The sequence below is a fragment of the Drosophila sulfurigaster genome, chromosome 3 (assembly GCF_023558435.1).
Source record: "Drosophila sulfurigaster albostrigata strain 15112-1811.04 chromosome 3, ASM2355843v2, whole genome shotgun sequence".
Lineage (NCBI taxonomy): Eukaryota > Metazoa > Arthropoda > Insecta > Diptera > Drosophilidae > Drosophila > Drosophila sulfurigaster.
Window position 1 is genome coordinate 43,568,677 of NC_084883.1, and position 25,558 is coordinate 43,594,234.

Here is a 25,558-nt window from a genome sequence, read left to right on the forward strand (position 1 = left end):
AAATATTTATTTTCCACATACTTATACAAAAAAATAAGATTAAAAAAAATAAAAATTGAAAAAAAAAATAATAAAAGTTGGCAAACTAATTTTCAAACCGAATCAAAACTTTTTACTATAGTTCTCCAATTTCAGTGCGTGTGCAAAAAAATATAAAAAAGTTTCACCAAAGTAAAAAAAAAACTAGACAAATCAAAACAAATACTTCCACAGTTCAGAGACAAAGTTTTGCAAAAGTTCTTTATTTATTTTTTTTAGCGCTGATCCCGTAAGTCAATTTTGTTTTATAATTGACATCATTAAAGACCAAAGCGAGAAATAGGAAATAAAGAACAAAAAATAGACAGCAAAAATAACAACAACGTTAAATTGCTGATAAAGTGGAATATTTTGGCGCTTCGTTTCGTATTACATTCATTGCATGGACACGAAATTGTTTTGAAAGTCTTCATCATCGCGGAGGAACTTGAAAAATTCGTTAGCTAAACTTTTTATGCAGTTTGCACTATATGTAGTTCCAGGTTTTTGTTTGCCTTTACCTACATTTTGCTGCACTCTCAAGTGCTGCTCGACAGCATTTAATGAAGCAAGTTTTTGCTTTTAAATTTTCATTCAAGTGGCAAGCAACAAAAAAAACAAAGAGACAATTAATTTGCTCTAATTGTGTTTACCTTTTTTGGATGGCAGAGTTTGTGTAAAGAGTCGAGAGACACAGAGAGAGAGAAAGATAGAAGGACAAACCAATAGATCAGAGATTGTGACATTTGCGCATTCGAGCGCGGAATGACAATGAGCCAATGAGGCAATAATCTTTGGCAAAGGAGCAACACAATTATGGACACAAGTAATCCCTACGAAGAAACCACAACAACAGTAACAGCAACAGCAACAACAATGGCCATGTTCAATGAAAGCCACATCGTCGACATATCGACAACAACAACAACAATACCCATAACAACAACTACAGATTTAATGGAACTTGTTGGCAACTATACGAATTGCAGTAATAATGCCAACATGAATACAACAGAAATCGAATCGGATGATTCAGAGGATGAGGAAATGCTGCGCATTGCATTTCTCATTAGTGACTTTGTGAATAAATATTATACCCCAATCATTTGCTGCACGGGCAGCATTGGCAACATACTCTCCGTATTCGTGTTCTTTATGACTAAACTAAGGAAATTATCATCGAGTTTCTATTTGGCCGCACTGGCCATCAGCGATACTTGTTTCCTGTGCGGTCTGTTTGTCCAATGGCTGAATTTCCTCAATGTGAACATCTACAACGAGGACTATTTTTGCCAATTCTTCACGTTCTTCAGTTATTTGGCCAGCTTCTGTTCGGTGTGGTTTGTCGTCGCCTTCACCGTAGAGCGTTTCATTGCCGTCATGTATCCACTGAAGCGTCAAATCATGTGCACTGTACGTCGTGCCAAAATTGTGCTACTTGGCCTTACAATGGCTGGCTGTGTGCATTGTGTGCCCTATATATTGATTGCCAAGCCCGTTTATAATCCCAAAATGAATGTTACCATCTGCGATCTAAATACGACTTATAAGGTGAGTGCCCCAACAGAATATTCTTGAATTTACAATGTATAGCCGAAAGCATTCACATAACCCATTCTTTTTGATGCGCACAAATCAAATGCATATTTGTAATGCCAAAAACTTGTATTCCTTTTTGTTGTTCTCCCTTTTTTTTTTTTTTTTTTTTTGGGTTGTGGCATCGCATCACACTTTTAATGGGTTGCCAATACCAACAGCTGGCAGCTGCCTGCAAATAGTAAGCACAAAGTTGCTGCAGACGAACAACAAAAGGTAGCCACAAAAGGTTACCACAAAAGAGCAGACAACAGAACATACACGACTCACGTATCGACAATTTTCCCACATTCTTTCCCTTCCCCCCTTGATGCTGCATCCCTCTCTTGAAAAATTCCTCACATCGTTTGTTGTAACCGTTGACAGGAATTTTTACGATTTCGCACATTCATAACTGGCAAAAGTGCCGAAGCGACAGCTAAAAGTCATCAAAAATAACATCTAATAATAAAACATTAGCTTCACACACATGTTCACTGCGTAGTATTAAAGAAAATTTAATTGGCAGAAGGATTGAAAATAATTAATAATAAAAATATTCATAACGCTTGTTTAACTAGATTATGTAAAAAGCTCTTGAAGCTGAGTTAAAAATAAACTTAAGAATTAGATTTTATATTAATTAGAGCACTTTATTAGAATAATAAGAATAATTAAACTAGAATGGAAAATTCTTTAAGCTCAATTGTTGGCCTCATTGCGATAAAAAATAATAAAAATCAAAAAATGTTTGATTGTATAAAAGTTTCTCAAACATATTTTGAAAATTACAAAGTCATGATAAATTTAGGCAATTTTTAAAAGATGCGTAGCTGAGAAAAAAGTAATTATACTTAAAAAAGCAATAAATAAATCACTTTATTAGAATAACAGGAAAAATGTGTTCTATGAATTTAAAAGAATTAGGAATCCACATACGAAATTCTTGAAGACCTTGTTGGGCTCAATTTGTAAGAAAGCAACTGAAAATGTTAAGTCAAACATAACAAGGAACAAGTTATAAGATTTTTATGGAGGAAAAAAACAAAGCACAAAATACAAATAAATAATGTTTAATATTTGTAATTTTTTAGTTTCGTTATATTTTAGGGACTTAACCTTAAAAAGTCCCCAAAGTCGGTTCACTTCCGCCTCACTCATTTCCTTCTTTTTAAGTTCATCACTCCATCAGACAGAACCCTAAGGAAACCCCTTAAATTTTGTTTTCTGAATGCCAAGCTCTACATATGCTTCAACAAATAGACAAAATTGCAAAACCACTTGTCAAATGGGTTTCCTTCCATTTTGCTGTCGTTTGCATACCAACAGATTTGCGTTCATTTAATCGAATGACACGCGTTTGTCTGTTGATAAATCCTTTATCGCCAGCACATTTGAACCTCATAGTGGCCTCCAGAAATAACAAAAAAAAAAAAAAAAGAAGAATGAAAACTGAAAGAAAAAAAGCAAAACGAATGCAAAGCAATCGGAGAGACTAACGCACTTTATGGCAGTGACATGTTTTCTAGTGACTTTTTAACTTTTAAGCCGCTTTCGTTTGGATTGAAATCGAATTGTTCGATAGCTCTTTTGCCAAGCTCTTAAAGTTGCCATCATGTTTGTCTTTGGAAGAGGAGCTCACAAAAAGGCCACTACTTGGCTTTCTCTGTCACTCTGCAGGAGCTTCGTGTGCCAATTAACAACAAATATGGGTAAAGCAATTGTTAACTAGCTAAGCGCTACAAAAGAAAAAAATATTAGACAAAGAGATAGGAAACCAAGCCAAGTGAAAGACAATAACATTTGGTAAACGTCGCCAATTAATCAAACAGACTGCTGAGTGAGTTAGGCACAAATTGACAATTTATTAGGCGAGCCAACAAATTAGGAGAACGAAATGTGGCGCAAAACGCAGCAGTAAGTCAAGAAATGCCCAAAAAAAAAACAAAAAAGAGTTGCAAATTGATGGCAGACAAGATACCCTAAACAAACAGAGAATTCAACAGATTTTACATTGCCTTTAGATTACCTTTCGATCCAGCTATGCTAATTGTATTTTCTCTTTAATTACCTTGGCAATTAAGGTAATTAAAGTGCTCAACTTGTCGTGCTAATCTACCCCATATCTACCCCCATCTTGGCTTATCACACGCTATCGACACGTGCTGTGCTCACTCCCTTGTTTACAGGGTATAGCCTAAGCCCGAACAAACATTTTTTTCTTAACCACAATAAAAAACAACTAAGAAAGCTATAATCGAGTGTGCTCGACTGTGATATACCAGCTAGCCAAAACACTTCGGTGTTATTTTTAAAATATACCAAATTAATATACTGCAAAAATAGCAAAATTTTACTAAATGCTATATTTGCAAATTATACTACAAAGTGGAAACTATACCAGAATTACTAAAAAAAAATACCAAAGATTATATTTGCAAAATATACCAGATTTTCAGTCAAACTAATACCCGTAGTAAGAAGACGTTTCGGCCCATACAAATGAATTTCCTTCAAACGGGGATTGCTAAATCGTGTCGGTTGTTGACGCTTATCAAGAATATATACACTTTATAAGGTCGGAGATGCCTACTTTTCCCTGTTACATACAATTCCCGCAAGTTATAATACCCTTCTCCCATATGGGTAGCGGGTATAAAAAGACGACAACAACCTAACAATAGAAAGCGTGGCAAGGACAACGCACCTACTTCTCCGATGCTATCGAATGAATGGATACTCTTCTTCCTTCTCTGTCTCCCTTCGGCTTCTAACAACTTTGTCAACACGCATTTCTTTTTTGGGTGTGTCCCGTTTCATTGGCGAAAAAATTATTGTGGCGCCGCGACAATTTCCCCGACAATGCGGGCGCGATAAATCTCGAATTTCTGTTTGCATAGCGAACGCTCTCTCATTTGCCGCTTGGAATTGGAAATTCAATGCTAATTTCACACAGACAATGCAAGTCAAACAAATCGCACAAAAGATCGTTCGCACACCTGTCCAGCCACAAAAAAAAAAAAACGAAAAGGAAGACACAGTCTTTGGCGTAGTCGCCTCTATTAGCCAAATTGGCAAAAGCGCGCAAGCAAAGCGTGAAGTGGAAACAAGGCGGCACCCAGCACAAACATGATAGAGCACCTACCAAAAAAAAAAAAGAAAGTTGTTCTTCATTTTTCTACTCGTCCATCTCGCTTTCAAGTACGTCTGGAGGCAATCGAATTCAATCAGCAGCGTTTCGAAAAAAAAAAATAAAAGACACAACAAAAATATGTACGTTGAGGAAAATTGAATACACAAACATTGGCATTTGCTGATGGTGAACGTGTCGTATGAGTGATGTGCCCATATTTACCGTATCAACGAATGGGCGTTTCGGTTGCCACACATTGTTGCAAATTATTTGAGGTTGAGAGCGTGGGCTCTTTTGGCCCCGCTATTGACATTCAGTTCGACTAACGGTAAACAATATTGAAAAGCTGTTGATACATTTTCGTCTCTCTTTATTTTTTTTGTCAATAATTTTCAACAAGCAACATTTCACATGCCATGCACACATCCTTGAGCTAGGTGCAAAGTAAATGAATGCCACAGACAAACACAAACACATTCGCTTCCATAGAAATTATCCCCACAAATAATCTAGCTTAGTATCTCTACCAGAGGAAGACATGAGAATATTGAATTAGAAAAAATTCGGTAGTCCATTAACATGTTTCAATTACCGCATTAGCTGTGTATGTCTTATGTAATCTGAACTACACAGTGAGAAAAATGCGAATGAACGAGGAGTTTATAAAGTGAAGTTCACTTAATTAAAGTGACAGAAAAATTGATGCAAATTTTGCATATTTAATTTCAGATCAAATAATCATAAAGCCATTTCTAGTTTAGTTTTGTAAGTTGAAAAAAACTACACAGTGAGAAAAGTACTTATAAAAGTAAAGTTTGTGAAATGAACTTCACTAAATTTAGGCATGGAAATTTTGCGTTTGTGAACTAAAATATACAGTGAGAAAAGTACTTATGAAAGAAAAGTCGAATGCTAGTGTCAACATGAACTTCTCTCGATTAAACCAGCGCCATAAAAACTGCAGCCAATTTTGCATACTTAACTAATTGGTTGACTAAATTAATTTTAGTTCAAACAAGCTTAAAGCATTTTTAAGTTTATAGCAACTGAACTTTCCTCAATTGAAGCAGTGTCATAAGAAATTGCATAATGAACTAGATAGCTAAATTGATTTTAGATCAAATGAGCTTAGTGCAAACAGTCTTTAAACTTTAATGGAACGAGTAATTGCATAAATTAAGCCTAATTAGTTTTTTTTTTAAGTTTCTCCTACTTCGGCTAAAATGATTAAACGCAATATGTTTCAGCGCAATTAAATTTGTGAGTTACTTTTAAAAGTGAACTTGAAAGCTAAATAAAGCCACAAAAGTCTCGCAATAATTTGTGCGGATTGAGTTTACTCCATTTTAGAAATTAAATAAATTATTACAACTAGATTGGCGCCTTAGCTTTTAACTCTCTCTCTCTCTCTCTCTTTCCTACAATGACGGCTGTGTGGCTTCTTTTAAGATTCGAATTCGTAATCATTTTGTCTGGTTGGAAATTATGCACGTCGCACTCGAAACATCCAATTATGTGCGAAAGACAAGGTTCAGCACTGAGTTAAGATTATTATAGGCCATGACTGAGTTGGATTAAAATTGAAGCTATTCACAGTGTCGACACGCACATTGTCAGCATTCTCACAGCAGCAGCTGGACACAACAGCAGCAGTGCTTAATAGACTGTCATAAAAGGAGAGATGGGGTCGCAGATGAAAGTGCCTGAGGGGCAGCTGCAGAAAACAAATTGAAATCGAGAGCGCAAAGGAATGCGGCAAATCCATTCTGACGTCTGCAAAACGCATCATCAAATGCCTACAAGACAGACAGACAGACTGACAGACAGAGAGCTGTTAAATTTGTCAGAGCTGTACATCATGTTGACCGACTTGTTGAACTGTGAAGATTGTGTGTGGGTGAGGGCTTTAAAACAAATTTGTTATGCAATTGCAATTTGACGCCTCGTGCGAAGGCAACTCAAACATTGGCAACATAATCAAGACTCGAGTCTAATAATTGAATATGTGATGATTATGTGCTGCACATGCCCATCAGTTGTGTGTGCTGCAACTTTTCTCATTTCTCATCAAATCCAATTTCGAACTGCTCACAATGGCAGCAGCAGCAGCAGCAGCACAGCAACAAACTACCATTGATTGAAATTTTACGACCTATTAGGCTTCAAATCCACTCGACATGGCCAACTGAAAACTCAAAAAAAAAAGCAATCAAGCAACCACAAAATATAGATAAATACACGTTGAAAGCGAAAAATCGAAATTAAATTGAATTTTCTTGATCTTTACGAGACAACAATTCTGAGAGACTAAAACAACAACCTACCAGCTCGCCTCTAATTGATTGACTGACTCTTTAGTCGGATAGATTTCCCTCAAGCAATCAAATGCGGTCAGAGTCATAAATCCGACAAATGTCGATTAAACGAAAGTCATTTAAGTCAGCTTAACTATGCCCAAAATTGCACAGACATTAAACTAAAAATATAGTAAACAAAATTGCGCATCTTTATTCTCTATCTCTGGCATTAGAAATGAATTTTATTTATTTATATCATTGAAATGGAAATTTGTAAGATGAAACTCAGACAGCTGCCAGCTGGAATTGCTAATTAACTGCAATTTCTTCACATTTAAAGGCAGTTTAAGGACCACCGCAATTTAATTTCGCAATTCAATTAGCACTGCGCGCCTGTGGAAAATAATCCCGAAATCGTCTGTAAGTGGGTGATAAATACGCAATACACACCCAGCATCTGCGGTATAAAAAATAATAAAGCCAACGACCAACAAGCAGCATCTCAATTCAAGTGGCAGATGTTCGTGAATTATTGCGTTGGTTTTTTTAAAACTATTATACGAATTAAAACGAAACGGTGGAAAATAATACATAATACTATATTCTTTTTTTTTTTCTTAACATTACCCAGAAAAAATGTTAGCAAGAGCAAAAACTCTAGGGGGGCGTAGAAAAAAAGAAACTGGAAATTAGCTTTCAGCTTGGATTAACAACACCACGATGTGCAAATAGCTAAAGCTTAAAACAAATAGCAAAAGTCAGTGCCAAGAGAGAGAGAAAAGGATTTGATAGACGCAAAAGTATCCTTCACATCAGCATATATTTATATGCATGCATTAATCATGTCGACAAAAAGGCACTTTTGTGCATTTATATTCACTACTGAATATCTAAGGCAACTGCCTTTTCGCTCTGTCTGTCTTTACACCATTTTTATACTCGGGTAAAAGGTTATTCTAACTTAGTGATAAGCGGAAATTGTCTGTCACAAACAGAAATAGTGAATTTTTTAGTGATGCATTCAGTTGAAGTTGGTTTTATAAATCGACCACAATGCAAGGACAAAATTTGAAGTTTAGAGTAAGAGTATAAAATATATACTATATACTAATATATAGTACATATGTATATAAGTATATATTATATTTTATAAAAGTTGCTATGATTGTCAATTTGGTATATTTTGTACTCTATGGTATATTTTGAATTCTACATTCATACATGGTATATCGATATTACATTATAGAATTCGGTATATTTTAGTACTTTTCTGTACATAATGATACCGCATTGTTTTGTTTTTATTATGTATAGCTATTATAACCTTCGGTATATTTTAATATTTTTTGGTATATTGATTCGGTATATTTTTAGTATAATACCGCATAGTTTGCTTTTATTGAAAATGGGTAGCGGGTATCTCACAATCGAGCACACTCTACTGTAGCTCTCTTCCTTTTTTTTTTGAGGTCCACTGGGCATTATCGTGGTTCGTTTTTTTCAATAGCCTTTCTGCATACAGCAAATCCTTTTAGCTTTACTCCACAAATCGAAGGTTTCTCTTCCTACACTTTTTTTCGGGTTGCATGAATTTAATTGCTTTAAACGTTTTTCGAGCACACAATTGGGGTATCGGTTGTTAGCTTTTAGCTGGCCCGTGGGCAATCGAATTTACCCATAACTGTGTTACGTATACGTCTCGTTGGTCAGCACACAACACGCACACACATTAATCGAATCAGAGTGCAGCAGACGATAAACTGAACTGAATGCGAGAGTGTCTTTAACATCGTTTTGCAGGAACAACTGGCGCTCTTCAACTACTGGGACTCGATTGTTGTTTATGCGGTGCCGTTTACCACCATCACGGTGCTCAATACATGCACCGGTTGTACGGTTTGGAAATTTGCAACAGTGCGACGCACATTAACAATGCATAAGATGTGAGTAGAACTTTTTGCCAATGCGCGATGTTAATTACTTTTTGCGGTACTTTCGCTACGCTGTTCTGTGCTGTGCTGTGCTGTGCATTATTTACAAGTTTGTGGCACCTACTGGAAGTTTGTTTTGTTTTCACAGGAAACCACAGATGACTAATATGCCAACAAACTCGACGACAACTGCATCTGGAGGTGGAGGTGGTACAGCATCATCGTCGTCGTATCGCATTACGGCATCGCTGAAGCGTCAAAAGTCAACTGGCACACATCCAAGCGGACAGCATAGTGTGACACGACAAACGGAGCAGCAGCAGCAGCAACAACATCAACATCAACAACAACATCAACTTGAGGCAGCAAACTCGCAGCATCATTGCGAGATAACACAGAAACCAGGTGAGCTCTATATATGATATAAACTTGTGTGTGCATTAACTTCTGGCCAATTGACATACGCGTTAGTTGACAGCAACTTTGCGCTTAAGCCCTTTGCTGCAAACTTTTTCGTGCATACTAATACCAACAATTAGCTGCTACTTAACGCCAAACTTTGTCGTCGCATTTGATAAAGTTAAAAGCTGCGTGAAAATATAAAGAAAAACTACTTAAAACATTTCTCAAACTTTCGCAGAAATATCATCCAACTCATAACACTAACTTTAATATGCCAAAACACTGAATTCAGCGTTGATTTATTTACAGGACGCCGCAAGGTGCAAAACTCGTCACAATTGAAGGTTACCAAGATGCTGCTCATTGTGTCGACCGTTTTTGTGTGTCTAAATTTACCGAGCTGTTTGCTTCGCATCGAAACCTACTGGGAGGTGAGTGATTGCCTAACTACTTAAAAATAGTCACTCCAAATTACGTATACGTCAAGTAGGCGGCAGCATTACCCTGAAAATCGCATCAAATTACGATCGCTCCACGTGTCGCTTCATTGTTTTGTTTAATTAAAGTTCTGATTATTAAGATAGCCACAGCACTGACCAGGAAAAACAACAGACAACAAACACATCACGCTGTCACACACTGTTCATTAAACTACAGCAAAATAGACAAAGTTTTCTGTTTATTGTTTAGCCATCTGCTGCTAATTAACAACATTTGCAGATGCCAACTGCAACTGGCAAATCAAATTCAACCATTGCCATTTCTACATCAAAGTGACAATGCCAGACAGATAGAAAAAAGAACTATTTATTTCGTATTTTCCATGAAAACCACATCAAGACTGAGTCTGAGAAAAATGCAGCACACATTAACATTAACATATCATTCAGCGGGTGAGGTTTTTGTGGGCTATGAACTTGCCGCTAATTCGTCGACTGAGTTGAAGTGCGTCGTCTGTCAGTCAACGTTGATGGCCCCAGCAAAGTTGACATAGGTTCAAGTCAAGACAAAATAGTTTAGGGCTCTCTTCAGACTTATCTGTAACTGAAAGTTATGACAGAAACAGCAGCTAGATTGTTGACTTCTCTAGCGAAAGATTCAATCAGATAATAGTTCATTACATGGTATAACTTTTAAGGCTCACTCAATCAAACAAGAGTATAGCAGTATGAGTTTTTAATTTAAATTCAATCTACTATTAAACTCTTTAATTTAGTGTTTTGGTACTTCATTTCCATTAAGAAACTGCTTATTGTACAGAATCATAAAGACAGAAACAGCTAGAGAACATCAGTTGGAGTTGTTAATTTAAATGAAATCAACTCTTCAACTCTTTAATTTGGTGTTTCGGTACTTCATTTCCATTAGGAACTGCTGATTGCAGAGAAGATAGAAACAGCAGCTAGATTCAAAGCGAATCCATTACAGGATGTAACTTAAAAAAAATCCTTTCTTCATTTAAATTCAAACTGAGTTTCAACAGTTAGGATTTATATAATTTAAAGTATTTATTTCCATTTAAAAACTGTTGTTTGCAGAGAATCTTCAAGTCAGCATTGCTGTTACGGCACATTAATCAAAGCGCTGAGGAATGACTATCGAGTGTTGTTCTGCTGAGGCTTTAATTAGTTTGTGTACTTTGGGCACCTTTGCATCGTTAAAATGCCAACATTTCCAAAAAACCAAACAAAAAACAAGGGGAATCCTTTACGACACTTTTACAACATTTAATTACATAAATATCATTTTAACAGGTTGTCATTTGCACAGGCGACGGTGTCAAGGACAAAGGATATGCATTTTATGTAGTCGAGGGACCTGCTCGATAATCTTACTGTTTTTAAGGGGTTAGTTGTCAAGACCTTAAATTCGCAGGGGGCTTAAAGTCAAAAAACTCAATAAAGTTGAAAACTGGCCTATTTTTTTCGAAGCTTGGGCTGCCAACTTGCTGAAATGGCCCTGTCAACTCGTGATGTGAAGAAAATGAGAAAACGCAACGGAATTTATCGTCACACACGAGAGAACGAACGTAACAACGACAAAAATTCAGCAGTAGTCCTTTTGTCCTGTCTTTTCTCTATTTTATATGTAAAACACGTCAAATGCTTCCAGTTTTTCCTTCCTTGGATGGGTAACTGTATTTTGATGTGAATGTCAGGATGCTGACAGCTGAGCGAACGAATGAATAGAAAATTGTTTTCCACCCTCCCGAAAAAAAATCACATCGTAAACTCATACATAGTAGAGTATGCATAAACATGCGACTAACTTGAACATTGATTGCGACACAAAATTAATTGAGCGGAAAGCTTTCGACTGGGCAACAGCCTGGAAATGTGTGCTAACATACATACATAGAGAAGCTCAACAGGTCAAAACCTTCAGACACGTGTCCGGGGAACAGAGCAAAACAGAACAGCACAGAACAGTTCAGGTCAGGTCAATCAATATATAGATGTGCCTAAATACTGAAACATCAATTGCAATTAGCAATTCATTGGAAATGATTATCGCTCATAATGTGATATCAAAGCGAAAATACCTTGCGTAATTTTTAAAGTACGCGTCATCAGTTTCATCTTTAGCATAAATTTCCAAAAATAGAACATATGATGGAGCAGCCTTATGAGCATATGGATGGATGGATGACAAAACAAAAAACACATATTTCAATTGCTTTGAAGCGCATCTAATGACAATTTTCCTTTCATACTCCACAATTTTCTCTCTCTCTCTCTCTTCCGTCAACAGACACAAACAGCCAAGACACAGAATACAACAATTGTTCTACAGTATATTTTCAATGCGTTCTTCATAACAAATTTTGGCATCAATTTTGTGCTTTATTGCGTGAGCGGACAAAATTTTCGGTAAGTAGCCAAATATATCATGCCAATAAATTGTGTGCTTTGCTTGTCTGCAATAATACCCTGTAAAATGTGTAGGTGTAAGAGCTGTGCATTCCATTTATAGCAAATTAATTAGGAAGTCATTTGACTTCGTTGAATTTATCTAATTACTTTCGTATGTTGTTACACAATTTACAGGGTATATTTGTATTTTCAAGGCATATTTGAATACGTAATTCTTCTTACTGTAATTACCATTACGCATTTTCTCACAGCAAAGCGGTGCTCAGCATTTTCCGACGAGTCTCATCGGCTCAACGTGAAGGCATCACTCAAGTGACAGGTAAGAAAGAAAGTGAAAACAAATTTTTGGGGAAAATACGCAAAACACTTAACAAATTGCTTCAGCATTCAGCTGTTATGCAAATTCACAGAAATTACAATCAAGTGCTTTAACACTGAAAAGGGGCAAAAATTATGCAGGAATACCTTGCAAACGTCTTGTAGGATTTTCTATTGCGTCAACCATCAGCCGGCTGTTGCTGACAGTTGTTTCCGCATATCTATTCTGTTACGAGTAAAACGCTTATTATATTATGTGCATAAGCTCACAAAGGTTGGGCACCTCAAGTTCCCTAAATAGCATTTGCGGTGTTTACTAATTATGTAATTTCAGACTGAAGCCAAGGCCAATGATTTATGGCAACAAGTTGTTGTCTCCACAATTATTGACTGAAAGGATTCACTTGGCTATTTATATGCGAGCATTGTTTTTAGAAAACGTATCTAGCTAAAGAAATACAATATATTGTATATTTATGCATATACAATTGTTTTTAGCAAATAACTAGCAAAAGAAAAGCATACAAAATATATAGATAAATTATAAGACTATATAGAAAAAGAATATACAAAGATGTTAACCAACTTTGAGTACAATTAATTCAAGGAATTTTCAACTTGTAGTTTGTTGCTGAACTATGCGAAACTTGTTCAATAAAAGTTTTGTCAAGTCTTCTGCTCAATTAATTAGTCGAGTCTATTTTCGTCTTCAGAATTATTGGCAAAACTATGAATACTAATGCTATGAACATCTCTCATCCCATCCATTTGGCTAATTAAAGTTAGTGAGCGCGTTTTTATAGCATACTTTTGAGGGTAGCACATATTTTATTTATGCAATTTGAGTACGACGGTGATTTTCAATTAAATATGTATATTGAGCCTGGCAATTTGATTTCAGATTGAGCTGTAAAAAAGATAAAAGGGATAGCTTGCAAAAAAAAGGGCGAAAAATGTTGCTCATTTCGTCGACGTCGTGAGCATGTGAAACGAAGTGCAAGTGCGCAGCAAATATGTAATGTAAATCAAATTAAAGTAAATGGTGAATGGTAAACGCGATGATGATGACGATGACGATGGCCAAGAGATGGTTGAGCCTCCGGTTGAGTCTGTCTGTCTGCATTTCTGCCTGTCTCGTTATCCCGTCGAGGTTAAAAGGATCAAAACAGTAAGAACCTTCGTGTGTATTTCATGCAAATATTGACAGACTGTTTAAACAAGAGGTGTGATACGAGTGTGCTTCACAACCCACGAGCAGCAACGATTACATCAAATGAAATTAGCGTTGCCATTGTCACAGCCCAACACAAGAATTATTAAAAAATTCTGTGCTTTCCCGAAGGGACGCCTTCGCTTTTTTTCACTTTTTTGCTTTTTGCCTTTTAAGTAAATAAGCACAAGAGCGAAAGCCTTGCAGTATTGCGAATAACGACTGCTTGCTATCCTGGTTATCTTCAGCTTAAGCATTACACACAGCCGGCGACTGCAATAAAGCTTACTGTGACAGCACAAGTGTCGTTGTCATCGCAGTTGGCGTTGCAGTTACTGTTTAACCAGTTACCAAGTGCTGACATTGAGCTCTCAAGGATTTATAAACAAGTGAGAAAACTACTGTCGAATGTGTGCGTGACTTTGAGATACCCATTAGCCATCCAAAATGGTATTTTTTTAAAATATACTAAATAAATATATAAAAATATATTAAATATTCCAAATACTAATAAATATACCAACAAAAATTGAATATCCCCATTACTATATTTAGTATATCCAAATATACCAAATAATATAAATATAAAAAGTTATCAAATACTAAATTTAGTATATATTACTACATTCCAAATATACCAAAGAGTACAAAATATACGAAATTGTCTACCAAGTTAAGGTAGAAAGTGCTTAACATACAATAACAATCATATATTATTCATATTATTTATTATGTCATCTTCGAACCCTCACAAATGTGATTATTATTATGTATGACAAAAATTGGACTGGATAAGAGGTTGCCAAAAGTGTTTAGATGACAGATGAACTTGGTTTTATTATTGCAAATGAAAGCTACTAATATCGTAAATACCTTTTCTCAGATACCTTTTCACTAAGTTATAACACCTTTGTAACTTTTGAATATGACGAATAAGTAATGATATATTTTGCGCATGAGTTAACTCGACCATCAGTTGCCCTATAAATACCGATCTTTGCATTTTCAACGGAAGCTGCGAGCGACAGCTGGTGTCATCCGGCTTTTGCCGTGCTCTGCATTTAATGGAACCGTTTTCCACAATAACTTGTCTGTGCAACATCCGGTTGAAATGACACTGAGATTGGCAGACGATAAACATGCGAATACAGTTCTCTTCAGAGCTTGTGTGAAAACTTACAATGCAGCTAATATCCATTTACACAAGGTAAATTCATGAATCACAACGTCAAGAGTCACATCATGGCTCTTAACATACATTTCACACATGCAATAAGCAAACACGACTGCACAGTTTGTGCAAAATTAAGAGTGAAGTTTACATGAAGGTCCTTTGTGTATTGCTTTAAAACAAAACTGACTACATAGCTATCTAGTATAGAAAGATCTGGCCTTTAGATTTGGCTGGTCGAGGTAGAAAATGTTCTTTGAAAATGGGCACTAATCGATTTGATGTAGGCAAATTCATTAACTGATTTTAGCGTTAATTGCTGGTGACTCGCGCGTAGGTGCAGCGTTGGTTTTGAATTACGAGTAGCCGACAAGCACACACAGCCTTTGACCCTCATTAATTTTAACGTTTTTTAAAATGATTCCGAATCTAATTATCAGAAGCCGAGCACAATCGCAGTCGCTATTTAGCTGCAGACACACGCGCCGCACGTCTCGAATTTCGACAATTTCCTGGCAAATTTCATTCAAGTTTTGCATTTCAAACGTGTGAAAATTTCAATCGTGCATGAGTTAATCACAGTTCTTTGATTGGGTAAAGTATAGTGTAGTAGCATATAGTTTTCCGCACACGTTGCGCATACTGAAGCACTTTTTTCGTGCGTATTGCTCATACGCCGTGTAAAACGTGCGCTGCATGCAATTTATGCGTAGAGCACTCAGCGCTCGCTCATTCATTACGTTTCGCCTAGAGCAGCTCACATCACGCATCACACACACACATCGTGACGGCAATTTTGCGCCACATCCAAGTCAATCAATGTTTTTGCCGTCAGTCCTCTGGGCATCTGTTTGGCCATTAAAGCAACTGTAGGTGCCAGAGCAACTATAGACTCAGATAACTGTGCTTATAAATTAGCTTGCGGGCTTGGCACTTAGTCGCACTTTTGCTGTGACTTTTCTTTCACTCTCTCTATGATTTTTTTTCCTTTTTGCTTGCCAACAACAACAATTTTGGCCCCTTTGTTGTTTGTTGCGTCTGTATAATTTAGTTAATAATTCACTTGGGATATTCGCAGGACACTCACAGCAAATGCTGACGCAAGCTCTGTTATCATTAATCTCTACCCACACTCAGACACATTGATGTATATATAGTAACTGTGACTCTTATATATCTCAATGAATAGGGCAGCTTGTCAAATGAATTCAAATTCAATTCTTGCCAAATCTCAACGTTTTGATTTATGCAGCTAATGACATCATCACTCCAGCTCACGACGATGGTGATGATGATGATGATTTCATTCCACAGCCAACTAAAGATATTTGAGTCGGCAACACTTTAAAACACCAACGCAACGTAACGCAGTTAATTCAAATTGGTTTTTAATAAATTAATTAAAGCAGACAGCGCAAAAACTGCCGCTGGCCAGGCTTTTTGGTTCGCGACGGGTCAAAGCGAACCCTTTTTGCATTTTAAAATCAACCCAATCTCAGTGAAAATTACCGACAATTTTCATTCGGAACGCTGCTGTTTTTGTCATCGGTTCAAGCAGCGGCAACAATTCACTGCAGAAAAACAAATCCAGTAATCAGTGCTATTTTTTATTTCTTCTTCTGCTTATCGAAACCCAAATATGCTTGCAAATTTAAACTACAAATTTGTGGTTAGCCAATACAAATTTAAAGTAGCATTCCATAAAGTTTTTATAGGCATAAGGCATTTTTCATATTTTCACATTTATTTCAGTTGTTAATCTCTTTCTGCGTTGCATATTCCTCTACTTTACCTACATATAGCTAGGGTATTAACACAAAATATGTGGAAAACTTCAAACAGAAACACACCCAGGCCAACACACGATTTCACAGTTGTTTATCAAATTTCATTAAAATGGGTGTGTGTCTGTGTGTGAATGGCATATGCATGATTGATTGGCACAGATTGGCTTGGAAACACAATATGGTGAAAATGGAATAAAAGTATCCGCTTCAAAATATGTTTTGAAAAACACACAATTAAAATTATGAAAGTTGGCATTTAAAATCCGAATTAAAATTGGGATTAAATCAACAAAACATCAGTGAAAATTATCAAACAATAGCGCAACTGATTGAAAATCGAAATCACCGAAATTACTTTTCTCCCCCCCCCCCCGCACAAAATGTGCCCTCATCGTGAGTTGTCATAACACACACACAGAGGCGACCACGCCCTCTAATTTGCAAACATTTTTCATGTTGAGTGACGCTCAAAACTAACGCTTGAAATGCCGGTCGTAAATGCTGGCAATTGCTGTAGTTCTTGTTGTTGTTGTGGCTGTTGCTGGCTGCACACAAATGTAAATTTCGTATTGAAACGCAAAAACCGAGAATAGACCAAAAATTATAGCCTCAGTCATCTGCAATGCGCAGATAAGCAAAATGTCCTTTGACAAAAAAAAAAAACTTTTTACAAACAAATTCACATAAAGCGAAAAAGAAATGGTAGTAAAATTAGGAGTTGCCCCTGCTGGACAAATCTAAATTGAAATCGCGGTCGTCGACCAGGTGAATAAACGACTTCAAATTAAAAAAAAAAATAATAGGATAGAAAAGGTCAAAAGTGTTGTGCACAAATTCAATGGCAACGGAAATGTTAAATATGCTAAATTATGACTCCAAGCGTAATAAAAATGTAAATATGCTAAATTATGAACACAGGATTATTAGCCGTCATTAGGCTAAATGCACACGATTGTGCGCCAATTAACTAATACATAATTATGGTTAAATCTCGTTTTTCGTTCCAAACATTTTGTATTAAATCCCGCACCCCATAGGGTAGAAGGGCGTATATCTTAGCAACTTTGACTGACAATCTGGTATATTTTGTACTCTATGGTATATTTAAAATGTGGTGTTATATCAATATACCTATGGTATATTTATACCCGCTACCCATAGGGTAGAAGGGTATTATAACTTTGTGCCGGCAGGAAATGTATGTAACAGGTAGAACGAGGCATCTCCGACCCTATAAAGTATATATATTCTTGATCAGCGTCAACAGCCGAGACGATCTAGCCATGTCCGTCTGTCCGTCTGTGTGTCTGTCCGTCTGTATATTGTGCCGTCTATGGTATATTTTGAATGCGGTACTATATCGATATACCAAATATACCATTTGGTATATTTTTAGTATTTTTGCAGTATAATCGGTATATTTTGAGAAAAATACCGCAAAATATATTTCTTTTATTCAAAATGGGTAGCGGGTATCTTACAGTCGAGTACACTCGACTGTAGTTTTCTTACTTGTTTAATATTATTGTGGTAACCAAGGGTAGAAGGGTATTATATGTAACTTCTTACTACGTTTATTTATATACCAATTATAACCTGTGGTACATTTCAGTATTTTTGTGGTATATTAATTTGGTATATTTTAACAAAAATACCACACTGTTTCACTTTTATTTCAAATAAGTAGCGGGTATATCACAGTCGAACAAACTCAATTATAGCTTTCTCACTTGTTAATAATAATGTATCTAACTTTTTTTTACCCAAAGAAGACAAGAATTTCATGTTCCTTTTGACTTTTGAAAGTGGAATTCCAAAACAAGCGTCTGGTAAATTTATAGCACGCCCACTCGAAACTCAACCACATTGTTAAGCAATACATTGTGGGAGGTGGAAAAGCGTGAGTTCTATAGTGGAAAGGGATATGGCTCCTTTTGCTCCTGTCTTGGCCTGACGTCAATCAAGTTTTTGCACTGGCAAACGACAGGCCACAAATACCAACGCCTTTTAATGAGTTCTCTTTTACTTTTTACGCTCTCTTGTTGTGACGATAATTTATAAACTCATCGTAAACACACACAAACACACACACATTTTTCGCAAACAGTTTTTCACTTAATTTACAACGTATTATTTTGCTTTCTTTGACAGTCTCGGAATATTGCCGCAACACCGGCACCTCAACCAGGCGACGCATGATGACACAACACTGCTGGAATGAGATGCATGAGTTGCATCCACTTAAGTGAAGCAGACTCACGAAAACACCTCCAGAAAATTGCACGAAACACAAATGCAGCGCGAGACAAGCAAAGCAGAGAATACCCTAAGGTGTTCGGATTTTAATTATATGATTTGCACAAAATGCAAAAGGATATCATAGCTATTCGTAAATTAAAGCATAAAAAAAAGAAAACGAAAGAAAAATCTGTTTGTGATGTTGCTAAAGCCAAAGAAAACTAAAAAGAAAAAAAATGAGCAAAGAATAAAACGTAAACGTAAAACGAAAAAACAAAAGCGTAGAAACGCTTTATAAAAAATGTAGAAGAACTTCAGCTTAAATTGATTTTACTCGTAAAAGAAACAAGGAAAATTGTAAATTTCAATTACCAAATAGAGCTTTTTTTATATGCAAGATAACATCGGGAATATTAGTTGCAAAGCTTAGAATGCAACTAAAAACAAGAAATATACGCTACCGAATTTGAAAAAGAAAAATACTAAAATACACCGAATTATATATGTGGCAGTATTACTACTACATTTAAAATATACTGTACGCAAATGAAAATATCTAGGAGATTATATTTGTTGTTTTCAAAAAAACCTTTCACTATTTATGAATACTTTATGCAATTCGAATTTGACATTCAAAGAAAAATTTATATATTGATTTTGCCGATGTTAAGCAAGCGCCCATCTATTCTATAAGCACCCATACCCATATCGTGACACAATTATAGAGACCGAAATAAATTAACAAAATAAACGCTTTGGGTATGAATTTGTTTACACTCTGAACCAAATTTGAGTAAAACTTTAAAAGCGCCGACGGCAATTCGTGGTGTTATCTCTGTGGTATTAATATATGCATATGGATGTATGTATGCATATATATTTTTCTTACCCCTTCATTTATGTGTATGTGCGCATTAACATTAAACTAATTATGTTTTAAATGATGCTTAATTGACAATGCGATAATTGAATTCGTTATAAATCAAAATGCAATAGTCACAACAATATTAACCACAATATGCTAAACTCTTAATGGATATATTGTATAATCAAAATAGCAAAACCAAAAAAAAAAAACACAAATTAAGTCTATTTTAATTGGATCGTAATAAATGTTAGTTATGTTCACGCAAAATGAATTTTGATTTTGGGGAGGGGGAAATAGGTGAAAATAACAGCCCAAAGAAAGTTTCTAATTAAGCTAAAAATAAAGGAAACTTACATCGCTCGATTTCATAACAATTTTGATGTGGATTGAGGAATTTAGGGAGTCAGGGATCTATGGCAGAAATGAGCCCATTAAACGATTTCCATTTGGTCAAGTGGAGGCAAGCCAACCTGCAACATTCCCTTAAGCTGGCCAAAAGTACAAGCACTAAGCCACCCACCTGGACAATTTGCCCAATGGCCATAATACAACAACAATAACAACAACAACAAGAAGAAAAACAAAAGTTAAGCTGCTTAGGTGCACGGGAAAAGGTCAGCACAAAGCTTGTCAAGTGCAGGCAGCGCGTTGGCTTATAAGCCACAACGATCCGAATTGGGCCAGTTTAAAGCTCAACTTTAGGACAAACAGCCGAAAACAACGAGCAACCAGGAACCAGCAACGAGCAACAATAACAATCACAAAAACACACAGAAAGTCTCTCAATTTTACGCCTATAAAAACATACAACTTGTTGCTTACAATCCCTAAATTCTCACATTACAACAACCAAAAAAACAACGACTACAGTGAATAAAAATAAATATAGCTATTTAAGTAGGAAGCTAGAGGCAACGTGTCTAGGCGCATTAGCTGAGTACTTTCTTAATTGCCTTAATGAATTAGCGTTAATTTCTGACATCCTACTTGACCCGCATACACATTTTGGAATTATAAATACTCCAAATAAAATCAAAGAAAACTAATTTGCGTAGAAAATTCAATTTGGATGGGTAGTAAACATTTAACAAAAGAATGAAATATATTTCAATTAAATTCTTAAATAACAATTCAAATTGAAATTTTGTGTAAATGAAAATCATTTTACTATAAAATAAATTAAATAAAAATATTTAAAAACAAGTAAGAATGCTATAATCGACAGGGAGATACCCGACGTATATGAAAAATACCATATTAATTTACAAAAAAAATATTAAAATATACCAAAGGCAATATTTGGTATATCGATATCAAAATATACCATAGAATACGCTATATACCAGATTGTCAGACAAAGCAACAAATGATATATATAAATGATTTCAATAGTACTTAAAAATTAACTTTATTAAATCACTTTTACTTTATTCAAGACTTTTTCCAATAGAGTAATCAAAACTCAATTCGAAGAAATTCCTTATACAGCATTTTTTAGTTAGGATATTTCATAGTCAACCACTCAGCAAATGAAACTTTTCATTTGTTTCCGATTTGCTTTGTCTTTTTGCATTGCTGCTCTGTGGCATATTGGCCAGCAATTTACAGGAATATAAACATTAATGGCCCAGCGAGCATTGTGCATAACAAATTGCCATGAAATTATGCACAGAGGATGCCGCCACAGGAATGCGTCTGAACTCGAATTCCCCAGCGATTTCTAACAACAGTCAGAGCAAAGCGAAGCGAACGAGGAACATGCAAAAAGAATTCAATTCAATTCAATCAAATTGCCACACATAAACACACACACATACACAGACACACTCTGCTTTAGTGGATCTGCGGCTGAGCTCAAGTTGAGAATTTTATACGAGCTCAAAATTTTACTTAAAAGCTGCTTAAAAGAAGATTTTAATGGATGGCAAGCAGAACAACTGAAAACGCTGTCTTGTATGGAGAGACTTGAACATAAATACAAATTATATATATTGCCACATAAGAAAAGAAAAGAAAAGAAAGAAAAAACCACCGAAAACTCGTACCACATTTATTCAATAATCCAAAATAAGCCAGCGAAGTGAGTGTGAGAAGCGTACAAACAGATTAAAAGCAAATGAAAATCCGCAAAAACGGCAGAAGCAAAAAATTAAGCAAATTATGGAAATTTCGAAAATTGCTTAGCCAAGTATGAAAATTAGAGAGTTAGACAAAAGCTGCGCATGAGAACAAGAACAAAGTAAACCTAACCATTGGTGACAATTAAACCAACCAAATTCATTTAAAAAACAATTGCCTTATTTTATTTAAATTTAATTTAAGAGTTGCAGCAATTTTGTTCACCTAACGAAAACGTTTTCATTGCTTAAAATAAATTTCAACGTTTAACGTTTCAAGTTTCTATTTGTTGAGTTATGAATCTTTAATAGCAACGTTTTGCTCAAGTTTGTTAGTCGGTTAGTTGCGATAGGTGGCGATTTAATTATGCTGGATAGCTCCTACCTTTCTCATTGTCGCTGTGCAGCGTGCCAACGACGCTGCCAAAGAAACGTTTGTCCAATATCTGCAGCAGCTGCAATGCGGTGGCATGCACCTCAACACGTGGACAGCCCGTCATTAACAGCGTTACGGTGATGACCGAGGTGTAATGATCGCAAGGATATTCCCTAAAAAAAGAAAAAGAGAGGGAGAGAAAAGAATACAAAAGTACAGACATAAATTAGAAATGTTTTTAATGGATTTTGGTTCGTTGGTTGTTGGTTGAGTGCAAAGTTAATGGAGTTGGGGTTTTGCAGCATTAACCATGGCAGCAGCTCGAGTTATTTATATCCAACAAAGCTCTGCCATCATCAAATCAAATCAAATCAACAATCAACAGTTTGCCAAATAATGTTCAATCAGGCAGCATGGAAATTCACAGCTATTGCACACGGACTTTGCAACAGCTAAATGGCAGGTGGCAGGCAGCTGTCAAACAAGCTGTGAGCTCGGCTGCTGTTAACAGCGGCAACAATAAATCTATGTACAAATGTATTTCATGTACATATTTTCACGGCAATCGATTTTCAGTTTGCATACAAAATGCAAAGCGCTGAAAAGTATGCTACATTTTATGCAAAACATTGTTGATGATACCTGAAAGAGCAACTTCGCCCCCCTTAAAGTGAATGCTTAACCAGCTTAGACGCGACCAACACTTTGTAGTCGAGACAGGTTATAACAATTGCCAGTTGATTGACACTGATTTTCTTTTTTCTTGTGGTTGGCAAGAGGAGTTTGTTGTGCGTGTGCTAATTTGTTGTGGCACGTGCGACGTTTTCTCTGTTAATTGAAACTGCTTTTTGCCTGGCTTAGCCAGCTTTGAGTAAAGTTCAAAGCCAAAGACTGAAAAGGTCACACAGGCGCCTTAGTGGGAGTATTGAATACAATTAAATAATCAATCAAAATATGTAGCGTACTCTTTAAAGCTGTATTGTGCACTAAGGCATAAAAAACAAATTTATTTCCGAGAAACACATGTGTAGCATGCAGGTCATAAAAAGTGCAAATATCATAGATTGCACTATGAAGCACGAAGCTTGCATGTTGCATGTAGGTTAAAACTACGCAGTTGGGTTAGTTTAGTCGCATGTAAAATGAACTTTGAGTGCAGGAAAAACTCGTTATGACTTGTTTCGATTCAAAGACACATAACGCATATATCTTATGAAATTTATTTGATACATTTCTAGCATGAAACGAAACAGCGGGGCAACATAATAATTGCAATATGTTGCGTTTGAAATATTTGCTTGAAGGGCCAAACAGACACAATAAAGAAAATTAATATCAGTTCTGAATTTTTTAACAATTTACCCTCCATTTGGAGAAGGGAAATGCAAGAAAATTCAACAGTTTAAAGCAATAAAGTGCAAGTGGAAAGAGGCAATGCAAAGAGGCAGCAACAACAGCAACAACCACATTTGCAGCAGCGACTTCACATCAATGAACACAATTGAAGCACAATAATTTAAGTGTAAGCACACAACAGACATACACTGTGCACATATTGTCTGAGTACCCTGAGAGCCAATGCTTCTTTGAGCTTGCAAATTTAAAGCGCCGCCACACACGGCACAAGAGACACGTGAGGTGGTACTTAAGCCTCTCTCACACACACACACACACACTGCTACAGGATGTGCGGTAAATGAGCTTATTTGTAAATGGTGCACGTTCTTGGGAAAACGAAAAGAAGACGTAAAGAGAGAGGCCCAGAGAAGCAGGACCAAAGTTTAATGCGTTAAAGCATTAGTAAATACCTGCCGGCAATTGATTCCACTTACTTGGCACTGAAGATCGATGCGAGGGCCAGGAAACAAGCGTCTGCCTCGCGTGGCGTTGAGGTATAACAGCGATCGATTACCCACTCGAGCAGTTGTCCCATATCCGGATTGGATTCCAGCAACAAAACAACTGTATCGCGCGCCAGCTGATAAATCTAAACAAAGCAAGACAAAATGATGCAAAATAAGTTACAAAAGAGGTAAAGTAATCGCTGAGTGTTATGCAAATGATTTAAAATTGATTAAAACACAATCTACATACAAAATAAATTATAATAAAGACTAATTTAAAATGTTGGAAAATAAATTTGAAATGAAATGTAAAGAAAGATAAATTTAAAGATATTATTCCAATAATTAAAGATTATTTATAAAATGACAAGAATCGATTTAAATTGTATTCTTTGTAGTAACAAGAAACAATATAAATTAAAATAAAATAAGTCAGTTTAAAATGTTCAGCATATGATTTTAAAATAGTTATAAAGGGTTCAGTAATCCGTTTAACAAGAATTAAAAATATTAGCAAAATATTTCTATGCTAAGAAACTAATTGACAACAAAAGTAAAATATTTTGATAATGTGAAGTTTGAAGTATTTACAAAAAAAACATGAAAAATCAGTTAAAAAACAGTTAAAGTAGTCAAAGAATGTTGGACAAATAATTTAAAAATGTTTTTGAAGTGTTAAGTAATTCATTTAAATAAATTTGCAAAAATTAACAACATATTTCTATGCAAAGAAAGAAATTACTCTACAAGTACAATATTGAAATACAATTCAGTTAAAGTAATTAACGAATGCTACACAATTCATTTACAAATATTTATAAAATGTTGTGAAACCAATATAAAATGAACTATAATAAAAAAATTTTTCTAAAATGTACCACGTATTACAATATTTATTAAATCCAATTCTAATTAAAGATTGTAAATGAATATCTCACATAGTTTTGTCTAAATTATGGCATATTGAAAAAGGTAAAATTTTTCACAAATTTTAAGCAATTACCTTTTCATCCTTGGAAGTCAAGAGCAAATCCAGCCATTTGTAAATGATGCCATCGTCCTGCAAATGCGGCGTATAGAAGATGTGCCCGCAGCACAGCAAAGCGGACATAGCCTGCGAGATGCGAAGAAGAGGAAGGCATTAAAATAAGCTGAGAGCACATTGATATGCAAAGGAGCAACGATGGACTCACCTGTAAGGCGCTAAATTGCAGTTTCTCCTCCTCGAGTGTTTGGCCAATCTGTGAACTAATGCTAAGCGGCTTCGAGAAGTTGCCACACCAAGTGGCAAACAAATTGAATAGATTACGCTTCAAGTCGCGCGACAACAGCGTGGCACACGATTCGACTGCAAGAACAACGGAGAAAAGAGACATTAGAGTTGCGATGGCGGATGAAAA

General features: G+C 35.8%; 2 protein-coding genes and 1 long non-coding RNA gene across 5 annotated transcripts in view; 1 reads left to right on the forward strand and 2 right to left on the reverse strand.

Moving 5' to 3' along the window:
* Positions 1–25,558, reverse strand: part of LOC133842262 (protein furry) — a 66,846-nt gene that overhangs the window by 21,732 nt on the left and 19,556 nt on the right. Inside the window, exons 11-14 of the mRNA XM_062275300.1 lie at positions 25,352–25,506; positions 25,162–25,272; positions 24,147–24,301; positions 22,324–22,487 (exon numbers count right to left, since the gene is read on the reverse strand). Of these exons, the coding sequence (XP_062131284.1) occupies positions 22,324–22,487; positions 24,147–24,301; positions 25,162–25,272; positions 25,352–25,506 (585 nt within the window). The remainder of the gene's footprint in view (positions 1–22,323; positions 22,488–24,146; positions 24,302–25,161; positions 25,273–25,351; positions 25,507–25,558) is intronic.
* Positions 37–20,867, forward strand: LOC133842255 (cysteinyl leukotriene receptor 1). Of its 3 annotated transcripts, XM_062275291.1 has the most exons (7): positions 38–1,569; positions 8,824–8,966; positions 9,103–9,359; positions 9,666–9,787; positions 12,108–12,226; positions 12,481–12,548; positions 18,867–20,864. In XM_062275291.1, the coding sequence occupies exons 1-7, from the start codon at positions 835–837 to the stop codon at positions 18,962–18,964; spliced, it is 1,542 nt and encodes a 513-aa protein (XP_062131275.1). In that variant the 5' UTR covers positions 38–834; the 3' UTR covers positions 18,965–20,864. The 3 variants fall into 3 exon arrangements, with proteins under 3 accessions (XP_062131276.1, XP_062131275.1, XP_062131277.1); XM_062275292.1 differs by lacking the exons at positions 12,108–12,226; positions 12,481–12,548 and having other exon boundaries at positions 37–1,569; positions 18,867–20,867; XM_062275293.1 differs by lacking the exons at positions 9,666–9,787; positions 12,108–12,226; positions 12,481–12,548 and having other exon boundaries at positions 18,867–20,866.
* LOC133842264 (uncharacterized) lies at positions 1,653–2,247 on the reverse strand. Its single transcript, XR_009894373.1, has 2 exons — positions 1,876–2,247; positions 1,653–1,786 (listed from the first exon to the last, which is right to left on the reverse strand). It is a non-coding gene; the product is annotated as an uncharacterized LOC133842264 (long non-coding RNA).